A 27,500-nucleotide genomic window follows, 5' to 3' on the forward strand; every position below is an offset into this window, starting at 1 on the left:
TTATGCAATGGATTATAGGTTTAAGTTTATTTTCAGAATCTTTGTAATAAATAACGAATGGATGTAGTGTTACTTGGCTATCTTGTGCTATCACACTACAATTTTTTGCAAAATTAGGCAAAATAACAATTTAGTTTTGTTGAAGATTTTCTTTCAAAATCCAAAAGAATTTGTGCCTTTAAAATAAAATGGTGCGATCACAAGTTTTCAATGGTAGAAAGAATTTCTTCAAGAAACTCAGGGTTGCCACTCAACCTGGAATACCCGGAAGTAGCATGAATCCCAGGTTCATTCTTCCGGGTTGCCACTCAACCCGGAAGTAGCATGAATCCCAGGGAATAGCTAGAAAACAATTTTTTTTTGAAATTTTGTACAATAATACAATTTTTTTCAAAAATATTTGCTAATACATATAATAATAAGTTGCAAGTAGGTGTTGTTGTAAAAGTTTTAGTTTATCAAATATAAAGATTGTGTTTAAGTAAGGAAAATAATAATCTCGTTGATGAGCCCGAAAGAATATAGAAAAGTCAGGGAAAACTCAGTAAACTTAAAAAGTTTAACTCAGGTAAAACGTTCTTTACTCAGGAAAAATTCAAGGAAAAACTTTAAAATTTATAGTGGCAACCCTGAAACTCCTCTAATGGAAGTTCTAAAGCTACGAAGCTAATAGCGTTCTCTTTTTTTAACCACTACTTGTATGGCACCTCAAATTCAAAACCATGTTGATTAAAGATATCACTTATATACTGTTTTAAATTTTCTTTGTTAGGGCAGTATCACAACTATGTAGCATGCCGCTACGATTCTCAATGTCTCATGCTGTTTTTGATAAAAGTTCTCTATATTCAATGTTACCAGCACTGCATAAGTAATCAACTTTGAATTTTGGTTTACTTGACAGACGCAAACTGAATTCACACCAAATGCACTATCTGCTGTTATACACCATTTAGGACAAAGCTGACAAAACTTTAAAAATCCTATTTTCCCTCCTGATTTTAGAAATTCTAAATGTAGCTCTTTTAGATTTATTAGTAATATCACTTTCAGCTATGTTGTTTTTGACCATTGATTTTAACTGAAACAAATTCTTTCTTACCAGGACAAATCCAAAAATATTCATCACTCTGATAAAAAAAATTTATATTTATTTTAAGTGCTTGTGTACCTTATTTCTAGTAATTTTTTATACTCTTCTAAGATTTAACCTTTAGTTGCCTTTAGTTTACGCCCTCTTTTAACTATTGACTTTGGCACAAAAAAGTATTCTGTTGTTTGTTGCATTGTCCAACTATTTGATGTTAATGTTAATAGGTTTATTTTTTTATTTCTGTTTGATTTGGCAATTTTTTTCCTTAATGGCTTCACAAAATAAATTTTGGTTTGTTAATTTTTTCAAATAATCATTGTTTGTTGAGCAATTAATAGATATTTCATTACTGGAAATTCCCAAATAATTTGAAATTAATGTTTGGAAAGAATTTGAAGCCTCCTTTAACTTTTTTTCCGTCATAACTTAGCTTGTCATAATAGACACTGATTTTAATGGAGAACAACCCAACATACTGAATGTTTCATTTGCAATTTCAGAACCAGTTGGAATGTATGATGTATTGGTTTTATCATTGATCCTATCGCTTTCAATAGTTTCATCTTTCTTATGACAAGTTCTACAGAGTTTTTGACTTGAGCATAACTTCATTATTAAAGTGGTTTCTTCATTGGTTGACCGAAGGGATTTAAAAAAAAAAAAGAAAACCAATCCATACAACTTTTAATAAACCTTGTATCAACATAAAACTTGTTAAACATGCCCATCACAATTTTGTCATTAACATAAAGCAATGACAAAAAAATAACTAAATAATTTTCAACTTTAAAAATATTCTCAGAAAAATAATTTTTTTGTAAGATTTTCAAATATTACTAACTCAATGCTTTAGTTTTATGAACATTTGCTTTATTAATATTGAAATTTTTTCTTTAAAGTGTTTTTTTTTTTACTTTGAAGTCCAACATGGCCAAAAATAATTATTTTTGTGAAATAAATTTTTACTTTTTTAAAAGTTGAGGTAGATTATTGTTGAGGTAGAATATTGCCATCAGATTGATTTTTAGGTATTTAAGATAATTTGTTTTTTATTTATATAAATTTAAAATTTTTTTTGAAAAAGACAACGAATTGCTCAAAATAGACTAAAATGTCAATTTTAAAAATAATATAGCTTTAAAATGCTTCAAGATGAGTTGTAATTTAAGGGATTTTTTTTTTTCATAAAACCCATAAGGGGTGTAAATTTTAAGAAAATATGAGATTGTCCCCTTGGAAGGTTTAGCTCATCTTATATGGAATGACCCAACAGTATGTGAAGGGAAGAATTGACCATACCATCTACCAATCTTGGTAATTTTATTTGTGATGCTTTTCCAAGTTTTTACTTTTGATGTTATTAACAACATGTACCATTTAAAACAATTGCTTTGTTTCTTTTGAAAAACAATTGCTTTGTTTCTTTTGAAAAAATAAGTTGTTTTGAATTTAAATTAAAAACTTTGTTTTGAGCATCTTAAACTGGGGATAAATTTTACAAACAAAGCAATGAGTGATATAATCTTCAATAATAAAAGATAAATAATTACTGATAGTTGGATAATATAGTGTTAAAAAAATAAAACACAAGAAAAATTCAAATATATATAAAATTACCAACACAAGTTGTTTTAATAAGTGTAGAATAAACAATTTGATATTTTTTGAAGGAAACAGTTTTTTTTATAACAAAAAAAACAAAAAAATTTTAAATAAAAAGTTTCTTCAAGAATAAAAATGCTTTTGGCTTGTTTATTTGTTTTGCTTTTAAAGTTTAGTTATTCTTTCTAATGGCCTTTAATAGTCAACAAAAGAAACAATCAAAGTTAATAAATTTAAATAGGTTTGTGTACAAAAAATAATTTTCTTTTTTTTTTGTGTTCATTTATTTCAACAAAATACAGAATTATTAAATATATTAAGTTCAATATTTACTAGCAATATTTACTAGCTAGTTCAATATTTACTAGAGTTTATGATAGTATGAAGAATAGATATTAAGATAGTATAAAGTATGATATTAGTTTCTGTAGTTACTATAATACAAGTAGTTATTGTAAAAAATTTTACATCTTAAAGTTGTTATGACAAGTAGTTTCCTATGTGTCTATGTTAGGTACGAATGCAACTTTTTGCTGCATTTGTATTATATTTAGTTTTAGTAAAAATACAAAAAAAGGTAATGCAGTTACATAGAAAAGTGTTAACTTTTTTATAGTTAAATTATTTACTAAATTTGGTTAAGTACTCATGAGGGTGTATTGAAAAACAACTTTTTTTGAATTTGAAACTTTAATAGAGCAGAAAAGTTGCATAATGCTATAAAGAGTTATTTTTATAAAACTTTTTAATATTTTTTTTGTGTCTTCAGTTCGCACTAGGATTTTATTTTTCTTACAAAAACAAATTGTATGCATATACTAGAGTTGTAATAGAGTTTAAACATTACACAATGATCAAGTTAGAAATGGTTACAGTTTTAAAATATTTTACAGTTTTAAAAATATTTTAATGTCTTCAGTTGCCGCTAGAAGGCTGAGTTGTTATAAAAAAACATTGTTTTATTAGTTTATGGCAAACAAGCTCTGCTGTCTATAATGTACAATTAAAGTTTTAATAGAGTGGGAAATGTTTTTGAAAAATGTTTAAAGTTTAGCTATAATTAAGTTCAACTATCTGATTCATTTAGATCTGTCTCCTGTTTGATCTGTCTCAACCTTTTTGTGTTAAATAATATAAGCATTTTGTTTTGCGTTGCAAGTCTTGCACAAATGAAGTTGTCTCTACTAGCCAAACTGCAAACTTGATCTGAAGCTTTGGTTACAAGTTTGATGCATCTCTCTACTCCTTGAGTATGCATGAAAAATGCTTCACATCTGGAAGATAAACATTTGTTAACATTTCAATTAGATTTTCATCTGAAATGTGAGTGGTAATCGGAGGTTCATTTAGTTCACATTTTTTCCAATCAATTAGGTCTGTATAGTCTTTTGCTTCAAAATCGATTTTTGGTATAGAGAACTTTCGAACTTTGATAGTTTTCATTAATGATGTAGGTTCATCTAGTTTATGAATTAGATGAAGTAGAGGCAGTTCATTAGCATGTATTTGACAGATAAATGACTGGAATGGTCTTTTTAGTTCTAATTTGAACAAAGCAATAACAATAACACCATTAAGAAATCTGGTATTGACAACTGTTCTGTCACAACCCATGGCAGCTAATTTGGATGTATTAATGTTGTTTTGAGTTTAAAATGTTTTTATACTTGTCTTAATGCTGTATACATGTCCTGATGCAGTCTCTACATGCCCTAGATACTTTGACCCTGGTTCTTGTACTAAAACTACTTTTTCTTCTTAGATCCATAACTAATGTTGTATGTTTTCTTCCATCAAAATACAAACCTAACATTTGAATATTTTCATGGTCGATATGTTGCATTTTAATTCTGTTTTTCTTTCGTTCTCCTTGAACCTTATTTTATCAATTACATTAGATTGGTCTTCTTTTGAAAATATGCTCATGTCTTCCAGCACAGCACATGTTATAAATGCAGCACCTCTGCTTGAAACACCTACTCTACTGCAGTTTTGTGCTAAAGATAGTAACAGTGATCTTATTTGTCCAGTTTTATCTTTTCTGTTCCATTTTTGCTTGCGGCCTTCAGCTGTGTCTTCCAAATCACAGTGTCATCAGAGTCAAAATCTTGAGATTTTGACTCTGATGACACTGAAATCTTGACGAGATTGACTCTGATGACACTCAAAATCTTGACAGAATAAAAACTTGAATTCTGAATGCAGCTTGATAATATTACTTGAGCTTCAATACCTGTAATAGCAAAAGACTGTGTTGATGGGTTAGAAAGTATAGGGCTATTTACTCTGTTTTTTCTTCTTTTTGCTTAGTTTTAATATATAGTCCTTCTATATACATAATCCTCATAAATCTCTGATTGCTGAGAAAATCATGTTCTTTCTTTGGTACCTTCTTTGCTTTTTCTCAGATACATTTAGAAAAATCAAAGCATTTGCATGCTGTAATGTCAAATAAAGTATTTTCTGCATGCTTTTGTTATTATTTTAGACTTCATTTTGTCTGTATGTTTCATTTTGTTAACTGACTTCATAATATATCTATACTTTTGATTGTAATCAAGAAACATTTTTACAATGCGTTTAAAAGACACAATATGTGTCTATGCTTTTCACCGCTAATTTTATTTTTTGTGCACCAAAATTTCAGATATTTCTTTGAAAAAAGGTTGTTTTCCACCACTTTCCACTCTTATTTTCTGCATTGAGAAAAGATAACTTAGCATGACATGTTTGTATGTTGGCAAGACATTTTCACATAAGTCTGCTGGTGAACTGAAGATAGGATAAGTAGACTTTCTCCTTATTGTCACTGAACCAGAAGTCATTTTTATAAAATAAATTGAAATCAAAGAAAATTTTCTTTGATTTCAATTTATTTTATTAATAAACAGATGTAAATCAGAACTAATAAATTATAAGATAAGATGTAAATCTTATGAACCTGTTGAACCTGTGCTTTTTCCTATCTGAATATTTATTAAATAAATGCTTGTATTATAGACATAAGTTGTGGCAAATAATACTGATGGTGATGGTAATAAATGACATAATTAGTGATATTTTAATGTCACTTTTTACTTTGATGTCATTTAAAAATCGCCACTGTAACCATTGGCATAGAATGTTTGGTTTATTTCATTTTAATTACTTTTATTCCATTATTGTAACTGTTACAATTGAAAGACAAGTGAAAGCGTCAACAGCATAATTAAAATTACTTTGTTTTAAATAAAAATTGTGTTTTTTTGTAAAAACAAAGCCATCTAGCAGCAACTGAAGACATTAAAATATTTTCGTAAAATTGTAACTATTTCTAACTTAGTCATTGTGTAATGTTTAAACTCTATTGCAACTCTAGTATACGCACAGAATTTGTTATTTTTATTTTGTAAAATAGTCAGAAAACATGTTTTTGCAAGAAAAATAAAACCCTAGCACAAGCTGAAGACATAAAAAAAAAAAAAAAGTTTAGCACCAATACTTTTTATAGCATTATGCAACAAAAAGTTGTTTTTCGATACACCCTGGTACTCATAATTAATGTTAATGAGTTCAATTATTATTTTATGCATTTGCCAGTTATTGTATTTTTTAATAATGTAGGGGATTTAGCCTGTACAATAAGAAGAAGTCAATGTGAATGGTGTAATCCTTTTTATGGAAGATGGGAACTATTACCATTAGACTACATTATTAACAATAAAATGGCTGAATGTATGCAAGGTTGTGCTTACTGATAAAACATGTTTATTAATTTGTTACGTTTACGTTACGTTTTTATGTATATGCAACATTTAATGGCTTTTATATTTAGAAAGTTTTAATGGTAAATTTTATCAACCCTTCAATATTGTTAACAACAACAAATTTGTTGCTGAATTCTCTGATAGCTTTGAAGTCCCATCATCATCAGAAGTAAAGTTAGTTAATGGTTTTATTTATAATGGTTTGTCAGTTGCAAATAGTGTAGCTATTAGTGATGCAAATGTTGCAAAGCTTTTCACTGAATATTGTCCAGTATTTTCAGCATGGATCAATCATAGATGTGAAAATGAGGATGAAGATAAGCCTATTTTAACAACTTCGGTTGTCACTTTATTTTGTAAAAAAAAAGATTCTTCTACAGCTGTAACACCTGTTGTAGCAGTTTATAATAAATGCTTTTTTGATTTACCTGGAAAATCTGGATTGTGGTACAACTTTGTTTTTATGTTAAATAAAACAGTATTTTTTTATATTGATGGTGTTTATATAAACTCCAGCTGTAGACCTGCTTTGAACCCACAACTACTAAGTTTTTTTTCAATGGAAATTAAGGTTTTTTCAGTGGCCACATTTCCTACTTTAATTGATGAAGTTCTTATTACAAACAATACAAAACCAGAACTATTGTTTAAAATGCAACTTACAGGTTTGTAGTTTTTTCATAATAATTTTTATATGTATTGCATCGTTTTATGATCTAGTTATGCGATTTATTTAAAGAAAATATTCTGATCTTCAAAATACACTACCATACTGTGGATAGTTTAAAAAATACTTGCATAGAAAGAAGTGCACAAAAATGGTGTGCCCATGGAAAGAAAATATTTTGTTCAAGTTTAGTTGATATATATTGATATAAAACATTTTACAAGATTAAAGTATTTAAAATTTTTTTTTTTTAAAGGTTATCCAAATAATGAAAAGATTAAGCAGACCACAACACCTTTAGTGTTTAAGTTTTGTTCTTCTCAAGTATGGTTTAACGATAAATTTTTGGTTGGCAGCAGTTATTATGAAACTAACCTAAAGAAAATTCAATCAGAGGTTTGTCAACTTTATTATTTATATAGTATAAAAATACTCATTAAAAGTTTAGTAATAATTTTAGATCAATTATGCAATAAATTGGAAAAAATTTTTTGTAAGTAACTTTTATTTAATTGATTATGAATTTAATTTATAAATGATTTATAAAACTAAAAAGTTTGACTCAAATAATTTCTACTTTTGGAAATTTATTAGGCTTGGTAATGATTTATAAAATTCCATTAAAATTTTATTGAGACAATGCTTGATCTTAGCATGCATTTTTTAAAGTTTTTGCTTATCAATATTTCTTTTAGACAAGACCTTTAACATTCCTCATAAATTATTTAAGATGACATTTTAGCAAGTCTGCAGGGTTATCCAATTTTTCAACCAATTGTACTTTTGTGTTGTTCATGTGACAAATGTGAGGCAATGCTAAATTCAAAATTTGAAAATATTTGACACAGCAACTTTATTAATATATTCCTGCATATAACTTTATATGCAGGAATCGCTAATATAACTTTATTCCTACATAGAAAACTCTATATGCTAGAATTTACTAAAGTAACTTTATTAAAATATAGTCGAATTCAATTTTTGATTATTCTGTTGAGAAAGCTTATTTTATGGTCAGGCATAGGTTTGAGTCTTTTAATATTTATTTTAATATTTAATATTTACTTTTTAGCCTTTATTTTTCTTTTTATTTTACTTTTTTGCAGCTGAATTCACTCTTACACGTTTTTTTATGGTGTAGTTAATATATTTAGATTCTCGATTTAAAATTAGTTGTAAGTGAATTTTTACAAACCTGTCTCTAATTTTTATAGAATCCATTTTTAAACTCTTTTTATTTTAAATTTTTTTAAGGGAGTTACGGCTCTTGAAACACAATCCAATTTTTTAATTTTTACTCATATCTGTTTAAATGTTAATTAATAGTTTTTTATGTCCTTATAATAATTATAAATTACTTTTAACAGTCAGCTTTAAATTAGTTGTTAATTAAATTGTTGACAGCTATTTAATATTTTTTCTTTTGTTTGAATGAAATTTTATTAATTACTTATTAGCTTGCAAATAGTTGCACACTAAAAACTAATAACTTGCTCCAGTCTAATTAACTTATTCCTAATTCCTAAATACTGTTTTCTTTTTATTAATTACTACTTACTTCTAAATTTGAAACTTGTGATTTTAGATTACTGAGCTTATGACATCATTTGAAGAATTTTTATTATTGGAAGTTGTTTCATTGGAATCCAATGTTTTTAGGTTTATTTTTGTTTGTTATCTAATTTTTATTTGTTTTTAAATTAAATTTGTGTTTTGAATCTTTTATTTTGTAATACTTTACTATATTTATTTTTTGTAAAGTAAAATTTATGCTTTATTTTTTTTTTTTAATTTAAGTAAAGTTTGTGGAAAGTTTAATGTATACTTATTGTTTCAAAATGAAAACATCATCTATCAAATTAATGATCTCAAGAGCAATTTTATTACAAACATTTTTTCAGGTAAAAATAAATTGTATTTGTCATACTTAAAGGTAGTAGTATGTAGCATAATTTAAAAACAAACGACATTATTAAATTCTTTGAAAAATGTTGTCAGACTATTTATTGCTATTTTTTAGTTAAAATAGTTGTTATTTATTAATTCACCTAAAATTAAACCATTAATTTATATATATATATATATATATATATATATATATATATATATATATATATATATATATATATATATATATATATATATATATATATACATACATATATATAATATATATATATATATATATATAAAATACATATAGATATATAACATACACATAGATATATAAAATACATAAAGATATATAAAATACATATAGATATATAAAACACATATAGATATATAAAATACACATAGATATATAAAATACATATAGATATTTAAAATACATATAGATATATATAATGCATATATATATATATATATATATATATATATATATATATATATATATATATATATATATATATATATATATATATATATATATATATATATATATATATATATATATATATATATAATGAGCCGTGGCTAGGCTACCCCACACACCCCTAAATTGGGAGGCCCAGCAAATTTAGGGACCCCTTTGAATATTTAAGGAGCTTTTTTTTTTTTCTAGTAATTTCTAACTGAAATTTTTTTAAGAAATTGAGGCCCTAATAACAGGTTTTAGAGAGGGCCTCAAACCACTCTATATATACATATATATATATATGTATACATATATATATATACATATATATATACATATATATATATATACATATATATATATATACATATATATATATATATATATATATATATATATTAGTAGAGAGAGAGAGAGAGAGAGAGAGAGAGAGAGAGAGTGAGAGAGAGAGAGAGAGAGAGAGAGAGAGAGAGAGAGAGAGAGAGAGAGAGAGAGAGAGAGAGAGAGAGAAAGAGAAATTATAAGGAAACATAAAAAAAAATTACTTTTTGATTCCATCCAAAGTTGTTGCTGCTAAGGTTATATTTTAAAATTCATAATTAGTTGAAAAGTTTTTGAGATAATAGGTTTCATTTTACAAAAAATTAAAAATTATATCAATATTTATAGTTTTAAAAACTTTGTGGTACAACTCTTAATGCTTATTTATATTTACTTAGTTTAGAATTTAAAAATTATTTAGGAACTTTTTTGAAAGGAGGTTTGAGCTCCTTCATTCTGGTTACAGGTCTATTAAAAAATGCTACCTTGTTTATATATTTATGTTTTTTATTTGGTAGAAAACAATGAAACATATATGAAAGATGACATTCTTGGTAAGTTTTTATATTAATAACAAATATTGGCTATTGAGATTATAGAATAATAAGTATACAATTAAAAGTTTACTAATCAATACTTATAATAGTATGGTAAAGTCATTTATAGTATGTAGTGGTGATAAAAATTAGTAAATTTCCGATCAAAGTTTTGTATATAAAACGCTAAAACTAATAATATTAGAGTTAGAATTTCAACTTCACAGTTCTAGAAATGTTATAATCATTATATAATGCATTTTAGCTTAAAATTAAATGTAAAAGAAATAATAGAAAATTTAAATAAAATTTTCTAATATTTAAGTTTTGTTATATAATTTATTTCACTATTTATTTGATTTTATATCTTTTATTATTTATAAATGGTCATATATTCTATACATATATTGTTATTGGAAAATATTCATTAATATAATATTGATATTAAAAAAGAAAAGATGGGCCTAGGAAAAATGTATTATAGTGTTGATTGTTATATTATTATTGTTATAAAATGTAAAATATTGCTGATACTAAAAATGAAAAAATGGGTCTGGAAAAGAGGGCCTAGCATAGAACCTCATAGTATTTATTTATGAAATTTAAACGTTACAGCAAAATAATGATAATGTTAAGTTAAAAATAGACCAAGCCACTAACATTACAGTAAGATACCAAAAAACCAAGCCAGTAATGCTATAAGGTTTCAAAGAAACTTTGTAGTTGCTTATAAATTATTTTAAAAATTTTAAACATTATAGATAAGATAATGTAAATGTTAAGTTAAAAATGTTGAGCAAATTCTTTTTGTGAAAAACTCTTTCCGTGATTTTCTTTGTGATGGCCCTTGGTTAGAAATCTTTCGTCTTCCTGCTGACAAATATGGTTCTTACATAAATTCTTGGATTCAAGTTGGCATGGAATTTTTTATTCCCTCTTGATGATTCCAAGTCAAGCCTCACTCTTATTCATAGTTTTCCTCAATGTTCGATGATGATACTACCATTTATTCTTGTCTTGATAACTCTTTGATTGCTTGGAGGGGGCATTTGAGCTTGAAGACAATCTCACTTCTGCTACAGCATGGGGCTCACAGTGGCTGGTGAACTTTAACTCAGATAAAACTCAAATTTTTTAGCTTATTGTTATCACACTAATCTAGAACTTATTTTTGAACGTTCTAAATGAGTCATCTACCCTTCATCTTCTAAGATTAACTCTTACTTTCGATCTTTATATATAACTTTGTATATCAAATCAATTACAAAATTAGCATCTGCTAAGGCTGAATCTCTTTATCGTGCTCGCCACTTTCTTACTCCGGATTCCATTCTTAATCTCTAAAATCTCAAATTTGTCCTTGCATGGAATACTGTTGCCATATCTGGGGCAGATCTTCCAATGATATCCTTTCTCTTTTAGACAAGGTCCAAAAGCGCATTATAAAGGTAGTTGGACCTGCTCTTGCAGCCAACCTCCAACCATTATCATGGTTGGAGGTTGATTCTCTTTTCTATGAATACTATAATGGGCACTGCTATAAAGAGCTAGCATCTCTTGTGCCATCTACTAAAATTCATTCTTGTGTTACCTGTCATTCTATTAGGTCTCATCCTTTTATTGTGACCTGTTCCTAAGTGTTCTAAAAATTTTTATTTGTCTAGTTTTTTTCCTCAAACATTAGTTCTTTGGAGTTCACTTCCTTTATCTTGTTTTTCTGATTCATATTTTTGCAATACTTTAATTTGTCTGTGAATCGTTATCTTGCTCTATAAACTTCATCTTTTCTCTTCCAGTAACTTTTAAGTGAAGATGTTGAAAAAAAAAAAATTTAGTAATAAAAAAACAATAGTGTTAGCCTACGAAATATGATGCTGATATATAATTATAAAGTTGTTGTTTACACTTTTTACAGTTATTATAAAATAAATATTAGGATTTTATGGTTATAATTTAGTAATCTGTTATTTTAGAATATTATTCTAAGACAGTTATTTATAACGTTCTTCACTCTCATAAGACAACTGTTGTACTTTCGCTAGAATATGATGAAGATTTTAGGTATCCTGTTAGTAAAATATTGGTTCAATATGGACCTGTTAATAATAATACTTTTAAAAAAGTATTGGTTAACAATGCAAAGTTCATTTACATTGATGGGTTGGATTTGTTTAAAGTATACAAAGTCTGCTTTTCATTCCAAACTATTAGAAAAAGATTTTTTTCGTCATGTGTACAACAAAATAAAACATTTATGACTTCTCAAGGAGGTAAAAGTTTTTTTACAATTTGGTTTTAAAATATTAAAAATGTATTTGTGTTGTTATAATAATAATAATAAATCATCAACATTTTTTGATTTCAAAAGTTTGCTTGTTTTGTATATCTTTTGGTTCCCTTTGTATATGTTTTGGTTTGTTTTTCAATTTAGAACCTACTGAGTATCCACTATTCAATTGTTCACTAAATGAAGAGATAAAAATAATATATTGCTACATGTCTCAAATCAGCTATGAATCTTGGAATGGGATACCATATGGTTATGAGCTAGTGTATTGGGTAAAAGACTCAACAGACTCTTGTAAAGATTTGCAGTTAGTTGATTTTAAAATTAACTTTTATAATTTTCATGTTTATATTAATTTAATATTTGTCATAAAAATAATTGTTGTATTTTATAGTATTTAGCATAAACAGGTGACAAAACTTGTTATATTTTAGAGTATTTAGCATATACAGGTGACAGAATTTAAGGCAAAAGTTTTCATTTTTATAATTTTTTAAATAATTTTTAAGTTTTCCTTCAGTTTTAAACTTGTTTTAAAAATAGCTTTATGATATATCTTAGTTAAAAGGTTTCAAATCTTCTTATGGCTTTATTCATTTTGACAATAAATGTTTATACAAAGTAATTGTTTTTAATTATTTTCACCATAGCAATTGATGGCGATGTTGATAATTGATGTTGATGATTGATGATGATGATTGATGATGATGATTGATGATGATGATTGATGATGATGGTTGATGATGATATTGTGCTAAAAATTGTTTTGAGTCAAAGAGTTGCTAAAAAGTCACCAAAGAGTAAAATACTAAAATTATGATAAAATGTAAAAATGTTATAAGAATAATAAAATTATAGAGGATGAAAAGTCATCAATAGTCATGGCCATGAATAGCTGTAATGCTGTTAATATAGAATAAATATGTAACGCTGTTAATGCTCAACAAAACTAGGATGTTAATGTAGAACATAACTAGGATGTTTATGTAGAGCGTAATGCTGTTAATGTACAAGTAACTAGGATGTTAATGTAGAATGTAACGCTGTTAATGTATAATGTAGTGCTGTTAATGTAGAAAGTAACTAGGATGGTAATGTAGAACATAACTAGGATGTTAATATAGAATGTAACTAGGATATTAATTTAGAATGAAGCTCGGATATTAATGTAGAACATAATGCTGGTAATCAAGAACATAACTAGGATGTTAATGTAGAATGTAACTAGGATGTTAATGTAGAATATAACTAGGATGTTAATGTAGAACATAACTAGGATGGTAATGTAGAGCATAATTAAGATGTAAAAGAAGTATTAGAGGTAAAAAAAAATGTTAACAAAATCCTAAAAGATTATGATGGAAAATAAAGTTAATTAACCATGAAAGACTTTTGCGCATTTACTTAGAAAATACTGGATCGTCATCTAGAACTGTTTCTAAACTAGATAAGGTTTCCCAAACCATTACAAGGAATCTTTTTTGTCAATCAGGTAGAATTATGGGGTTTTGGAAATAAAATTTCCAAACTGTACTGAAAAGCATCAAAGAAATATCACAATGCAAGCAAGAAATTTGTACGACAACATTCTGACAATATTCAATGGATTCTGAATTCTTAATGACAAAACTATATACAATACTATTCTTTTATGTACACTATAGACAAATACTTTTTCACAGATTTTATGCTGGTATGAGGTGTAGAGATATCACACTTTATACCAGCACTTCAATATAAAAAGCTGGATAATGTTTGGCAGGAAATGTATTTGCAAACAATTTGTAACTGTGGCAAATTGATACCTTAAAGAAAAAGTCTACAAGAAGGAGTTCTTAGAAAAATGTCTCCTGTTTTTTACACAATCTCATAATGCTCCTGATTAAGCAAATTGTTGCTATGTTAAAACAACAATCTAATGATACTGGGAAAAGGGTGTTGAAATTGAAAATCACAAACCATCCACAGATCCTATAAAAAAATAAAATTTTGTGATATTTTTAAGTTTAAGTAAAATGAACACATAAAGTCTAACTACTCAAAAAGTGGAAAAATTGTAATAAAGCTCCCAATGGCACTACGCTATACTTGATGACGGGCTTTAAGCCAAAATTTGGAGTCTTATCTCAAAATATCGAATAACACCAGGGTATCTTTTGTCAAAGTATCTCTATGTGTTATCCCAAAAGGACACTGCTCAGGGCATCCAGTCAGGACAATTGCAATAGGCTTCCGCATTAAGACTAAGACTAGAGGATACAAGGTGGTGTTTAGTATAACATGCATACAATTGTAAATGGTTGGTAGATATAGGTGTCATAGTTTCAGAGAGTTGGTGAGAGTTGTTAAGCTATTTCCGGTTTAGGTGGTTTATAATGAGGGTAGATGGGGTAGAACATATAGCAGTATCATGTGTCATTAGTATGAGTTATTTGTACATTATTATTACTAATCATTCAGATTGATACACTGCAACACAAAAGATGGGTGTTATTAAAACATAAAATGCATATCCACAAAGTTTCTGGTGGCAGTTTTGAGTATTATTATTAGAATAAAAATAACATTATTTTAACATTTATATTTTTATATAGTAACAGGTCATATCACGTATTACATATAATGTAACAGGATATGTACACAAACTGGAACAGATGCCTAATATAATTTGAAATAATATTGATTTTTCGTAATTTATAAAAACAAACATGGTTTGTCAGTTATAGTTATATCTCGTCATGGTCATTACTGACTTAATTGTATATGTAGCACATAAATGTGATGTTCTAAACAATATCTGAGGTATAATATAATTATTTGTTTTAAAAACAATTAGCAAGTGGTCTATTAATTTTTTTTCAATTTATATGTGCAGTATAGCTGACTTTGTGTGATACATGGTTTTTTGTAGTTTGTTAATAAGGATTTTATTATATTAGGATGGTAAATATAGAAAGTCAAAATAATTTGTATAAAGAATAACAAAAAGTGAAGAGTTTTTTACTTTTTTAAGAAAAATGCAATTAGTGGACTTGCCTCATTTAAAAGATGGAGAGTGAGATATGTATTTATTTTTCTTGATTTTAATTTGTGTAATCATAGATATTGATGATAATAAGATTGTGTGAAAATTTTTTTGATTTAAAACAGTTGTGTAGATAAAAAGAATTAAGAAATTTACTGACCTATTATTTATTTTCACAAAGTATATATGTATAGATATTATAGAGTTTCTTCTAATATGTCTTCATACCATTACATTTTATTCACTAGGTTTCAAGGTGATGCTTTTTAATTCTGAGAAACTACACAACTTAAATATTTTTTTAAATAAAAGCAAACAACTTAAATATTTTTTGCTTAAAAAATGATTTTTTTGACCATTTTCTTGTTAGAAATCGTTCGTTATTTTTTAATTTGTTTTTTGTAGAAATAAAAGAATTTTTCCAAGGTCATTTATAGCAAAAAGTTTGATACTTGTTTGACAAATTTTAGCAATCAAAAAAAATGTTCCCTTTTAATACTTTGCATTTGATTTGCAATATATATATTTGTGAAAGAAAATGTTATTGGTTATCAGTTTTAACTGACCCACTTGAATTTAATTCTCAAAATGTAAAAATTTTAAAGTAAGCTACAAGCATCAATTAAATACTAAATGATGCATAAATAAATTTAGGACATGTTTTATTGAAATAACATTTTATTCTAAATATTATATTTATAAAGTTATTGCCAAAAACTTTTTATTACATTTTTCAATATATTACATCTATGTTCAAATTAACTGTTAATATGCAAAATCTTTACAATTGTAGTGTTATTAATATATAAAACTTACAAAAATATATAAAACATTGCAATTTAAAATTACTTTGTGAAATTTTTAATTAATTTTCTGGACCTAATTTTGTTTTTAATAATTCCTGTGATTGTATCCGACCACAAATGCTAAAGCTTCTGTAACAAGTTTTACATGTCTTTCAACATTTTTGCTGTGACATACATATCTTAACTTAAGTGGTTTTTTTGATAAATTCAAGTATGCTATCATCTTTAATCAATTTCAAAACTGGTGGTATTGTGTGCCATTGGGAAATTGGGGTCATTTTAAAATAACATACAGCTTTAAAATTAATCTTTGAATTTAGAAACACTCTTACATCTTCATTGTATAGCCCTTTAGTAGTTCTATCAATTTTCATAAAAATATGTCTTTAAAGTAACTCATTTAATGCAAAATGCTAATATACTGTAACGAAACTCCTAGAAAAACTTCTAAATATCTAATGGAACCATGTGAATGATCAATGGTTCCATTTGCCTTTGCTAAGTTCAGTCTTGTTTGAAGCTCTGATTCCTGTTGTGTTTTGAAAATTCTATGCGTATCTATTCCCTTGGTGTTTTTTAGTGTGATGTGATCAAGGTAAAAGTCACCTAAAAATAGAAATTTCTAATGAAATAGATATAGAATATTTTATAAGTATAGGTATTTTAGTTTTCATAATTAATAGGTGCTTGATACTTAGTATTACTTACCTGGGTCACTAGTTCCCAATAAATTCACGATTTGCAAGGGTGACATCTTTCCTGTCATCAAAGCCTATGCCTGTGATCTTTTTGAACAGGATTTTTTCTTTTTTTCTGAGCTTCTGCTCGCAATTTTCCCCTTTCCATTTTTAATTAATTTCTGAAAAGTATTGTTGTGTCAAAGCAATTATAATTGTAACAATTGTAGATAGATATTTAGTACTAATTTATGTAATAGAAATACTTGCTTGTCGATAGATTTTTTTTTTTAGTTTTTGTAACTTTTAGTTACAAAACTAAAATTACAAAAAAAAATGTTAGCTACCTGTCACATATTTCAGTGAGCATTCTTAGCTTTGTTTAATTTTGCTCAGAATTTGACTTTTCTCCACTATAATCAAGATCTGTATCATTGAAAATTAAAAATAACTTGGGTATTTTTGCATCTGATTTCTCTATTTCTCCAGATACTTGAGGACTTTTTTCTTTAAGTCCTTTAAAAGAGCAGCTTGCTTTTATTACACAAGAATTCAATTTCCTAGCTTTCTTTGAATTAAGACTTTGTTGAATAATGTTTTTTTAAACTTGGCTTCAGAAGATGCTTCAGAAACTAGCTTAGAAGTGCAGTAGTCACACCTGTTAGATTTTTGCTTCTGAAATGGAAAAATTCTATAAAATATTTTTGTATCTCTACCTACTGGATAATAAATGAAATTTTAAGATTTGAGTATTTGAGCAAATGCCTTGCAGCTGGATCTAAAATTTTAATGTTCTACTCACCTCATAGAACTTGTAATCTTCATTTTTAATAAAAACTTCTTTTCAATTTCTGCTAGTTTTTTATGGTCTTTTTGATACACATTCAATAATTGGTTTCCCTCTATAAATCCTGCTGTTTCCATTTTATATTGTTGTCCTTTTTTCTTTATTTCATAGTTCACAAATTTATAAATATTTTTAATCCAACTACTAAGCATTGTTTTAATTCTAATGACAAGTTTTATAAACATTATAATTTACCCATAGATTGAATACTTCTACACTAACATCTCTATGAACACTGTCTTTTCAATAGCTATTAAAGTAAATACATCTTTCAAGCACTTGCTTTAAAGTGGTAAGTTTTCCAAAAGGAAGTTTTAACTGATTAAAGCATTCATCCACAATGTATTTATTTGATTTATTTGCTGTTTTTCTTGTTGATATGTTGATGATTTAATTATGTATCTAAAAAACAACCAAACAAAGATTAAATGAGTTAATTTTTGGAAAAATTTTTAGTCTTTAGTTTTCTGTAAATAACTTTTTAAATTTAGGTGTTGCTAGAAAATGTCATAGAATTTTTTTTTTTTTTTAGGTGCCCCAAGAAGTCCTAATGGTTTTTTCACAGAGCACCGCGGAAGTGCATTTAGCCAGGAAGTCCACGCCTCCTTCCTTACTGTGACGTGAAAATATGTCCAGAGCTTGTTTTGAACCTGGATCTCCTGCTTATAAAGCAAGCGCTCTAACTACTGTGCCACGGCCGCAAAATTGTTTAAAATTAAATTCTGCATCTTTTAGTGCAAAATGTATACACAATGAACAAATTTTAGGCATTTTATAAAGAAATTTTATTTAATTTAGGATTTTTACCCTAAAAAAATTGATATTTATTTAGGTCTTTTATATAACCTTAAGTCGGTTAGCTAAAACTGATAACCACATGGTTCTTTTGTTATAAATCTTCATGTTGCATCAAAAGCCAAGAAATTAGAGAGGACATTTTTTTTATGTTTAGGTTTCAGCCCACCCTAATAAACATCATTGTCTATTTTAGCAATTGACAACATTATATTTATAAGAATGTTTTTTTATTTATACTGATCCATGGACCGAAGCAATATATTTATAACAATTGGTTTTTTAGAAAATATAAAATCAATTAACTATCTACTTTAATTAAGTAAAAAAAACCAGCACATTTAACAATAAATATTTTTCATCTTTTATAGTTGAATTTGAATTGTAGAGGTTTGTAATAAAGTTATAAAGTTGTTGGTGATTTTTTATAGTTTTTCTACTTTGAATTTTTCAACTTAATTTTGATAATTTCCATTTTGATAGAAGTTTGGAATTTTAATAGAAATTAAAAAGTTCTAAGTATTTAACTGCTATAATTATCTTTAGTTCTTCACATGGCTTTGAAATTAAAATGTCTTAAACAGTATTTCATATTGTTAAAGATATTTTAAAGAAAATTACTCAACTTTAAAAAATTATTTGAAAGCATAAAAAGTGTTATAAAACATAAAAGTTATAAAATTAAAAGAATATCTATGTGTTTTGTTTTCTAAAGAAATTCAGAAAACATGTTTCTGACTTATTGTTGTAAACCTTTGTTGTAGATGTTCAATGAACATCTACAACAAAGGTTTACAAAAATAAGTCAAAAACATGTTTTCTGAATGAACATTGTTCATTACCGTTACATAAGAATAATATACATTAATAACAATATAATTAATAATATACATATTTTATTAAAATGATAGTTTTTAAGTCATTTGTCTGTCACATCTACATAAATAAAAACTATTGTTTAATAAGCAATAATAAGGATTTTCATCATAGTTAGAAATATTTTTATTTTATAAAGTTATTTTATAAATAAAATAAATACTTTTTAAATTTTATTGCCATAATTCTAATTAAGTACAATAAAAAATTTATTTATAACTGAGTTTTAATTTTAGAATTGATGGTCCAAAGAAATACAAAGACACCATCAAATATAATACCACAAGCAATTTAAGATTTCAAATCAAAACAACTGACTTTCATTTTGTGGAATTATGTATTATTGGTTATGCAACAACAAATGGGGGGCAAGGTATTGGTACCTGGAAGGAAACAGTGGTTCGTACCCAAAGAGAAGGTAATAGATTTTAAATTCTAAATTCTGCTGTATAAACTAAATAAAATAAAGTTTATTTTTACCATTTTGACATTTGAAAACTTAAGTTCTTCATCAACTTCAAATGAAACTAAATAGTTAATAGCAGAAAATTTGATTACTAAATTAAAAATAATTTTATCTAAAGTTTATTTTTTTTAGGTTATTATTATTATTATTAGTTTATTTTTTTTAGGTGTTATTATTATTTTTTATTTATTTTAGTATAAAGCTTAAAATTATAATTATTTAATTATTAAATTTTGCATTAAAAATGCTGTCTGATGGAACAGTAAAACTTTTTCAACTTAGTAGAGAAGCATTAAAATTTAGTGAATCTATAGTAACTTTTTCAATTTTATTTAGTACAATTTTAAGTAAAACTGATTGTTTGATTTTCTAACATATCTATATTTTCAAGGTTTCTATTTTTTTGTTTTGCATTTGAATTAATTTTACTTCACCAATATTTTCCAATATTTTTTCAATATTTTATTTAAAAAAACTTGTTGTTTGAAAATTCTGTACTTTTTTTTTTTTACATTACTTTATTTTTAGCACCTGAGTTTGCACCTGAAAACTTTACTGCAATAGTCGATCAAAATTCTATTCAATTTAAATGGAATTCCCTTGAGAATACTATAGAAGCTTGGAATGATTACAAAGTACCTGGATTTTATCAGCTAAGCTATGGGATTGTGGCTAATTCTGTTTTTAAAGAAATAGTGCTGACCACAAAAAATATAAGTGGTAATGAGTTTACGCTGAAAAATTTTGACTCTTGCTTTTTACTTATAGCTAGTGTAAATGCGTTTTCCATTGCTAATGGTCCTAAAAGTGATTTATGTGTTTTGCCATATTTATCAGGTAATTTTTTTTTTTCAACTTGTTTAAGAAAAGATTTCCTAAATTTTTAGCTTATTAGGTTTATTTATTGAGATTAATATTTTTATTTGATAAGTTTGTTTGTTGTTGCTGCTTTTGATGTTGTTTACAAAAAATACCTATAAAAATACCTATAAAAATACCTATAAAAATACCTATAAAAATACCTATAAAAATACCTATAAAAATACCTATAAAAATACCTATAAAAATACCTATAAAAATACCTATAAAAATACCTATAAAAATACCTATAAAAATACCTATAAAAATACCTATAAAAATACCTATAAAAATACCTATAAAAATACCTATAAAAATACCTATAAAGCATACTTAATATTATTTAAAAGCATAATTTTTTAATAGTTCTGTTTAAAGTGTTTTTGCCATCAATCTATGTATATAATCAATCTAATATATGTTAAATGGAACTTTAATTAGTCAGGTTAACTATTTCTATATATTAAAAATAATGTCATAACTTCTAATATGTAATTTATTCTCAAATGTTTACTACACCGGTCTTCAAAACAAAACTCGGTAGTTGAAATTTGTTGATAGTTAAGTTGTTGTTTACATGTAAATGTATGTATTGCAAAATAATATTAGAAAAATAGTTTTAAAGATAAATAATAAAGAAAATGTTTTTATAACTTCTTTATACTTATTTTTATTTTTAATTTGTTATATTTTTTAAATAAATTTAAATATATATTTATAGAGCCTTTCTGCATGACACCTTTAATAATAAATTTTTATGCTACCAGCTCAAGAAGTGCTACTTTTATTACAAACAGTTTCTTACCAACTTTTTTTCGTGGAACAAATACTTATTGGCTGTTTCATGTAGATGTTATAGATGAAAACTATAACCCTGGACCTCCATCTGATGAATATCTTCGTAAATCTGTTTATTTGACACATTCAATAGAGAAATTTTCTGGAATATCAAGTCAATGCACACAGAGTGATTTTTTGGGTTACTTTAATCAAAATACTAGTTTTGTTTTAGATCTGTTAGGCTTACATCCCAATACACATTATCAGGTATCAGTTCAGCCCTGCAATGAAATAGGATGTGGTAAAATATCAAATAATGTAGAGTTCAGTACATACTCCGATGTACCGAGTTGTGAACCAACACAAATTCAAATGCAAAACTTGTCATCTACCTCAATGAGTATTTCATGGCAAAGCATAAGCTTTAATTGTGCTAATACTGATATAAATAAGATAAGTTATACCCTAAAATGCTTTCATCAAGATAGCATGCTTTTAAATGAGAATATTGAATCTACAACAATATTGTTAACAAGTTTGAATAAATATGAACAGCTTTGTTGTGTAGTAGCTGCTTCTAATTTCCATGGAACAGGACCCTTTAGCTCTCAAAGTTGTGCATATACTGATGAAGACAGTAAAAAATTGATTTTTTTTTTTTTTTGATTAATTTGATTCATTTTTTTGTATTTTTTTCTTATGTATCTTATTTTGTTTGTGTGTGGGTGTATGTATATATATATATACATATATATATATATATATATATATATATATATATATATATATATATATATATATATATATATATATATATATATATATATATATGTATATATATATGGGCGCAAGAAAGAAGGAAAAAATTCAAAGCAAAAAAATTATAAAAAAACATACGAAACTCCATAACTCTTTTTTTTTTAGCTATTTAAAAATGTTTTAAGCAAAACAGTTATTAAAAAAAAATCATTTTATCATACCATAATATGGTTTTAAAATTGTAAGGGTTGTATAAACGTGTTTTGGCATTTATATACAGTCCTGTTGTGAAATGTTAAAAATTATATCATAAAACCATAACAGAACTTTAATAATGTTATAGCCCTTTTTTTTTTATTATAATTTACACGGTTTTTAATAATCATTTATACTTTTTTTCTTACATCATTGCATTGTTTTATTTGTTGTTTTTTAATATTGGATTTTTCGATATGATCACCATGACAGAAAAAACATAAAAGTGATTGTAAAACTTCAAGTAAAAACTATGAAACTCAGCATATAATAATAGCAATATGTGTTAAATACACACAAATGATTTTTTTTTTTATACCATGCTGTTTGGTGTATTAAGTCTGACAAAGTTGTTTTGTTCAGAAGTGGTAAGAAGTAAACGCTATGGCTGTCACACTGTTGAGTTAATTTTTGTAAAAAGTTAAAGACTTAAATGCTGTAACTTTTGCATACTAAATTATATGATAGTATTTTACATTTCTGGAAATGACTTGAAACTTTGATCGTCACTCTTGCAGAATTGCCCATATATATTTCTGAAAAGAGCTGATTCAATTATAACTAATAATAAACTGAATCATAACTAATAATAAAAAATCTGAAGTAAACACCTGATTTTAATGATATTAATATATAATAATAGAAATATATAGTAATACTAATAGCAATATTAATATTAATTATATTATACAAAATTAAAGATATTTAATTTGTTTCTTTAATTAAAGTATTTTTACTTATAATAAAAAAAAATTTACAAAAAAGCTTCATAATCCATACAATATTATAATTAAACTTTATAAATAAAAATCTACATAAACCCACATAACACATAAACTAATAAACTTTGAAATAAAAAAATAACTTTGAAATAAAAATTGAAAAAAAGAAAATTTATAATAGCAATAAAAAGGTTTGGCCCACAATCCCAACATAGTGAATAAAAATTATAAAAATAAAGAAAAGTTTGCAAAGGCTACCACAAAAGTTGCACAACCTTCATGATATTTTACAAGAATGCTTTTTAGACCAATACTAAAATTATATATGTTTTCAGACAGCTGCCACACCCTAATATACACACACATATACACACACACACATATTTAAAAATAACAATATTTTTTAAATCTTGACATGTTTTGAAATTTTGCATTACATTTTCAAAGGATTATTTTTACAATAAAAAAATTGGATTAAATATGTAAAAAAATGAAATTAAATAAATAAAAAATTTAAATTGAATTTTTAGTACCTGATGCACCATCGAATATCTCTAGCTACTCGGACAATACAAGAATAATCAGAGTTGCATGGAATGCAGTTCCTTTTGAAAATTGCCATGGTTTAATAACTGCTTATGAAGTTTGTCGAGTGCAATTATATTTAAATGGTAATATTGGACCTAAGTATTGTTTTAAACAAATTAATTCGTCAATTCTTGAGTTTAACATAACGAATCTTGATAAAGCAAGCACTCATAACATTAGTGTAGCTGCATGTAATAAAGCTGGTTGTGGAAAAACAATTTTTATTGTAGCAAGCTCAATGCAAATAGGTAAGAAGAATAGAATCATGGCCTTTATCATATTTATCATCATTGTCATCTTAACATTAAGATGACAATGATGTCAACGTCATTCTTAAAAATTTTACTTTTTTCACTTACTCTTCATAACTTTAAATTTTATTTTTTTGTTTTGATGGTGAATGGGCTGATTGGTCTGATTGGACTGAATGCAGCAAAACTTGTAATAATGGAACAAAGTCAAGATCACGCATTTGTATGACTGCTCCTATGAGAAAACATAGTTGTTCTGGCCAAAGTACACAAAAGCAGGATTGCCAACTTGAAAAGTGTTTAGGTTTGTTTGGCTTCTTTTTAGTGTTATTTTACTTTGAATCATCACTCAAAGTTGTTTTCTTGTTTCTAAATTTTTTTTGTTATTTATTTTATATACATACATTACATAAAAAACATAGAACTATTTTTTTTATATTAATAATATTAGTAATTGTTCAAGGTTTTTCTATTTTAGAGTTAAGCAGCATATGTTAAGACTTCTTTTTTTAAGAAACATTTTTAGTTTTTAAAGCATTCTCAGTATATTCAGTAGAATCAATTTAATAAAAAATCATTTAACATAAAGAAAAAAAAATTACACAACATTTTTTAAATGGTTTATCTTCTGTTTCAGTTGGTAATTGGTCTATGTGGTCAACATGGAGCGACTGCAGTAAGACATGCAATGAAGGAGTTAAAATAAGATCTCGAACTTGTGCAAATAATTTAGGAAAATATAATTGCGTGGGTGTCAACATAAGTTATGAAACTTGCTTAGTTGAGCATTGCTCAGGTGAGTTGGTATCTAGGTTGGCTAATTATGATAACTTTAAACTATGTTTTGTTTTTTATTAAATAAAGGTTTGAAGTTCGCATGAAATAAATTTAATTGGTTTAATTATTTAAAAAAGTTGTATGAAATTTATTTATAACAAGTAATATATATTTATAATTTTTAAATAGGCGTTTAATTAAGTTTGTTTATTTATAGGTTTTATTTTGGGGAGAGAAGGTGTTACTGACTGTGATATTATTTGTGAAGAAAACAATTTAGTTTGCTTGAATTCTTTTAAAAAGTTTTCTAAAAATAATTTTATAATGATACATCATCTTAATCATTTTAATGATACATCATCTATACTATGTCTTGATAACTCACCTGAAAGCTTTTACAGCTCTGATTTAGATCCAAGTTACAACAGTGCTAATGGTTTGTGTTATGGTTACTTAAAAATACCAATAAATGTTTCATGCAAGAGCGAAAGTGTTTTTGTTTCAAAAAACATGCATAGAATATGCAATTGTGTCAATAAAGGTAATAGTTATAATATAATGTATTTTTTTTTAAATTTCATTTAATTAATATTCAATATGGTTATCAAAGAATATCATTTTTTTGTTATCTATTTCAGATTTTTGATGATAGCAATTGCTAGTAGCAGTCTTATTGTTTAGTATCTTGTCTCAAGCACCTCGTATCTAGTTTATAGCATTACAAATTACTAGTGGTTAAAGTTTTTAACACATAAATCAAGTAAATCATTTGTGTAAAATGAAAAGCCATAGTAATGTGGTGCAGATCGTAGATAACTGGATTTCCCTTGTTTCCGTTGTTTTCCCTTGTTTACAAGTTGTGCTCATTTATTTTTTTCATGTTTAACACTCAGTTTCTAATTTTTCCCTCAACATTTTTTTTTTCTTTCAAACTATTATGTCTTTACATATCTATTTAGAGACATTAAAAGTTTAAAAAAAAATCTAATTATCTATTTTGCCTTGACCTCCTCTTGGATCTTATTAGGCAGTCTCACTTTTACCAACCTATTTTTAAAACTCTTGGCTTGTTATCTGCCTTTTAGAGTAACATCTATCATCTGTCTGATTATGTGTGTATTGCCTGTGTACTTGTAAAAATTACAAGTTGAATGCTGATTACATGACTTGAAAAAAAATTTTATACATATACTTTACAGATGAAAAAATATTTTATTTTAAAAAAACGTATTATTGGCTTGTTTTATTTTTCATGAGGTTTTAATGTAAATGTTAAAATTTTTTTTTTTACAGTTTTTAACCCTTTTTTTTTTACTCATTTTTCCCCCACCTATATATGATTTCAATAATGACAACTTGAATTCAGTTTCCCCCACCTATATATGATTTCAATAATGACAACCTGAATTCAGTTTCCCCCACCTATATATGATTTCAATAATGACAACCTGAATTCAGTTTCCCCCACCTCTATATGATTTCAATAATGACAACTTGAATTCAGTTTCCCCCACCTATATATGATTTCAATAATGACAACCTGAATTCAGTTTCCCCCACCTATATATGATTTCAATAATGACAACCTGAATTCAGTTTCCCCCACCTATATATGATTTCAATAATGACAACCTGAATTCAGTTTCCCCCACCTATATATGATTTCAATAATGACAACCTGAATTCAGTTTCCCCCACCTCTATATGATTTCAATAATGACAACCTGAATTCAGTTTCCCCCACCTATATATGATTTCAATAATGACAACCTGAATTCAGTTTTCCCCACCTATATATGATTTCAATAATGACAACCTGAATTCAGTTTCCCCCACCTATATATGATTTCAATAATGACAACCTGAATTCAGTTTCCCCCACCTATATATGATTTCAATAATGACAACCTGAATTCAGTTTCCCCCACCTATATATGATTTCAATAATGACAACCTGAGTTCATTTTTATTTTTATTTTTTTACTTTTATTTTTCAATTGTAATACTTTTCAAGTAATACTAAAAAAAGTTAAAAAGGTTAAGAAAGTTGTTATCTTTTTAGAATCAAAGATTTAAATTATTTCCATATTAGTATCATTTTTTTGAAGCAAATTTTTTAGTTAGTTAAATTTATTAAAAATTTGTAATATTAAATATAAATAAAATAAGTTTTTTTATACCATACACTGAAACTGCGAGTTTATTTAGGTACAATTGATTTTGATGAATGGTCAGAGTGGACTTTTTGTACTGCAACTTGTGGAACAAGTTTTATGATTAGAAATCGAGTATGTTATGGAAACTGTAGTGGAATAACTGAAGAAAAAAAAAATTGTGATGTACCAGTTTGCCCAGGTATTATTATTTATAATGAAGATGTAAATACTGTGCATAGTATAAACAACTAAAC

At 26.1% G+C, this 27,500-nt stretch overlaps 2 protein-coding genes across 3 annotated transcripts in view; both read left to right on the top strand.

The window, feature by feature from the left end:
- The window catches only part of LOC100197582 (uncharacterized), a 73,324-nt gene extending 48,949 nt beyond the window's left edge, over positions 1 to 24,375 (top strand). Inside the window, exons 21-32 of the mRNA XM_065811856.1 lie at positions 6,299 to 6,418; positions 6,510 to 7,106; positions 7,365 to 7,504; positions 8,694 to 8,767; positions 8,906 to 9,009; positions 10,304 to 10,339; positions 12,295 to 12,591; positions 12,753 to 12,915; positions 19,871 to 20,052; positions 20,629 to 20,937; positions 21,680 to 22,375; positions 24,005 to 24,375. Of these exons, the coding sequence (XP_065667928.1) occupies positions 6,299 to 6,418; positions 6,510 to 7,106; positions 7,365 to 7,504; positions 8,694 to 8,767; positions 8,906 to 9,009; positions 10,304 to 10,339; positions 12,295 to 12,591; positions 12,753 to 12,915; positions 19,871 to 20,052; positions 20,629 to 20,937; positions 21,680 to 22,375; positions 24,005 to 24,375 (3,089 nt within the window). The remainder of the gene's footprint in view (positions 1 to 6,298; positions 6,419 to 6,509; positions 7,107 to 7,364; positions 7,505 to 8,693; positions 8,768 to 8,905; positions 9,010 to 10,303; positions 10,340 to 12,294; positions 12,592 to 12,752; positions 12,916 to 19,870; positions 20,053 to 20,628; positions 20,938 to 21,679; positions 22,376 to 24,004) is intronic.
- A 6-nt stretch (positions 24,376 to 24,381) lies between these two features.
- The window catches only part of LOC100197582 (uncharacterized), a 44,567-nt gene continuing 41,448 nt past the window's right edge, over positions 24,382 to 27,500 (top strand). For both annotated transcript variants that reach the window (XM_065813607.1, XM_065813608.1), the window contains exons 1-4: positions 24,382 to 24,617; positions 24,951 to 25,109; positions 25,308 to 25,631; positions 27,299 to 27,445. In XM_065813607.1, coding sequence (XP_065669679.1) covers positions 24,539 to 24,617; positions 24,951 to 25,109; positions 25,308 to 25,631; positions 27,299 to 27,445 — 709 coding nt within the window. In that variant the 5' untranslated portion in view covers positions 24,382 to 24,538. The remainder of the gene's footprint in view (positions 24,618 to 24,950; positions 25,110 to 25,307; positions 25,632 to 27,298; positions 27,446 to 27,500) is intronic.

The sequence above is a fragment of the Hydra vulgaris genome, chromosome 12 (assembly GCF_038396675.1).
Source record: "Hydra vulgaris chromosome 12, alternate assembly HydraT2T_AEP".
NCBI classification, from domain to species: domain Eukaryota; kingdom Metazoa; phylum Cnidaria; class Hydrozoa; order Anthoathecata; family Hydridae; genus Hydra; species Hydra vulgaris.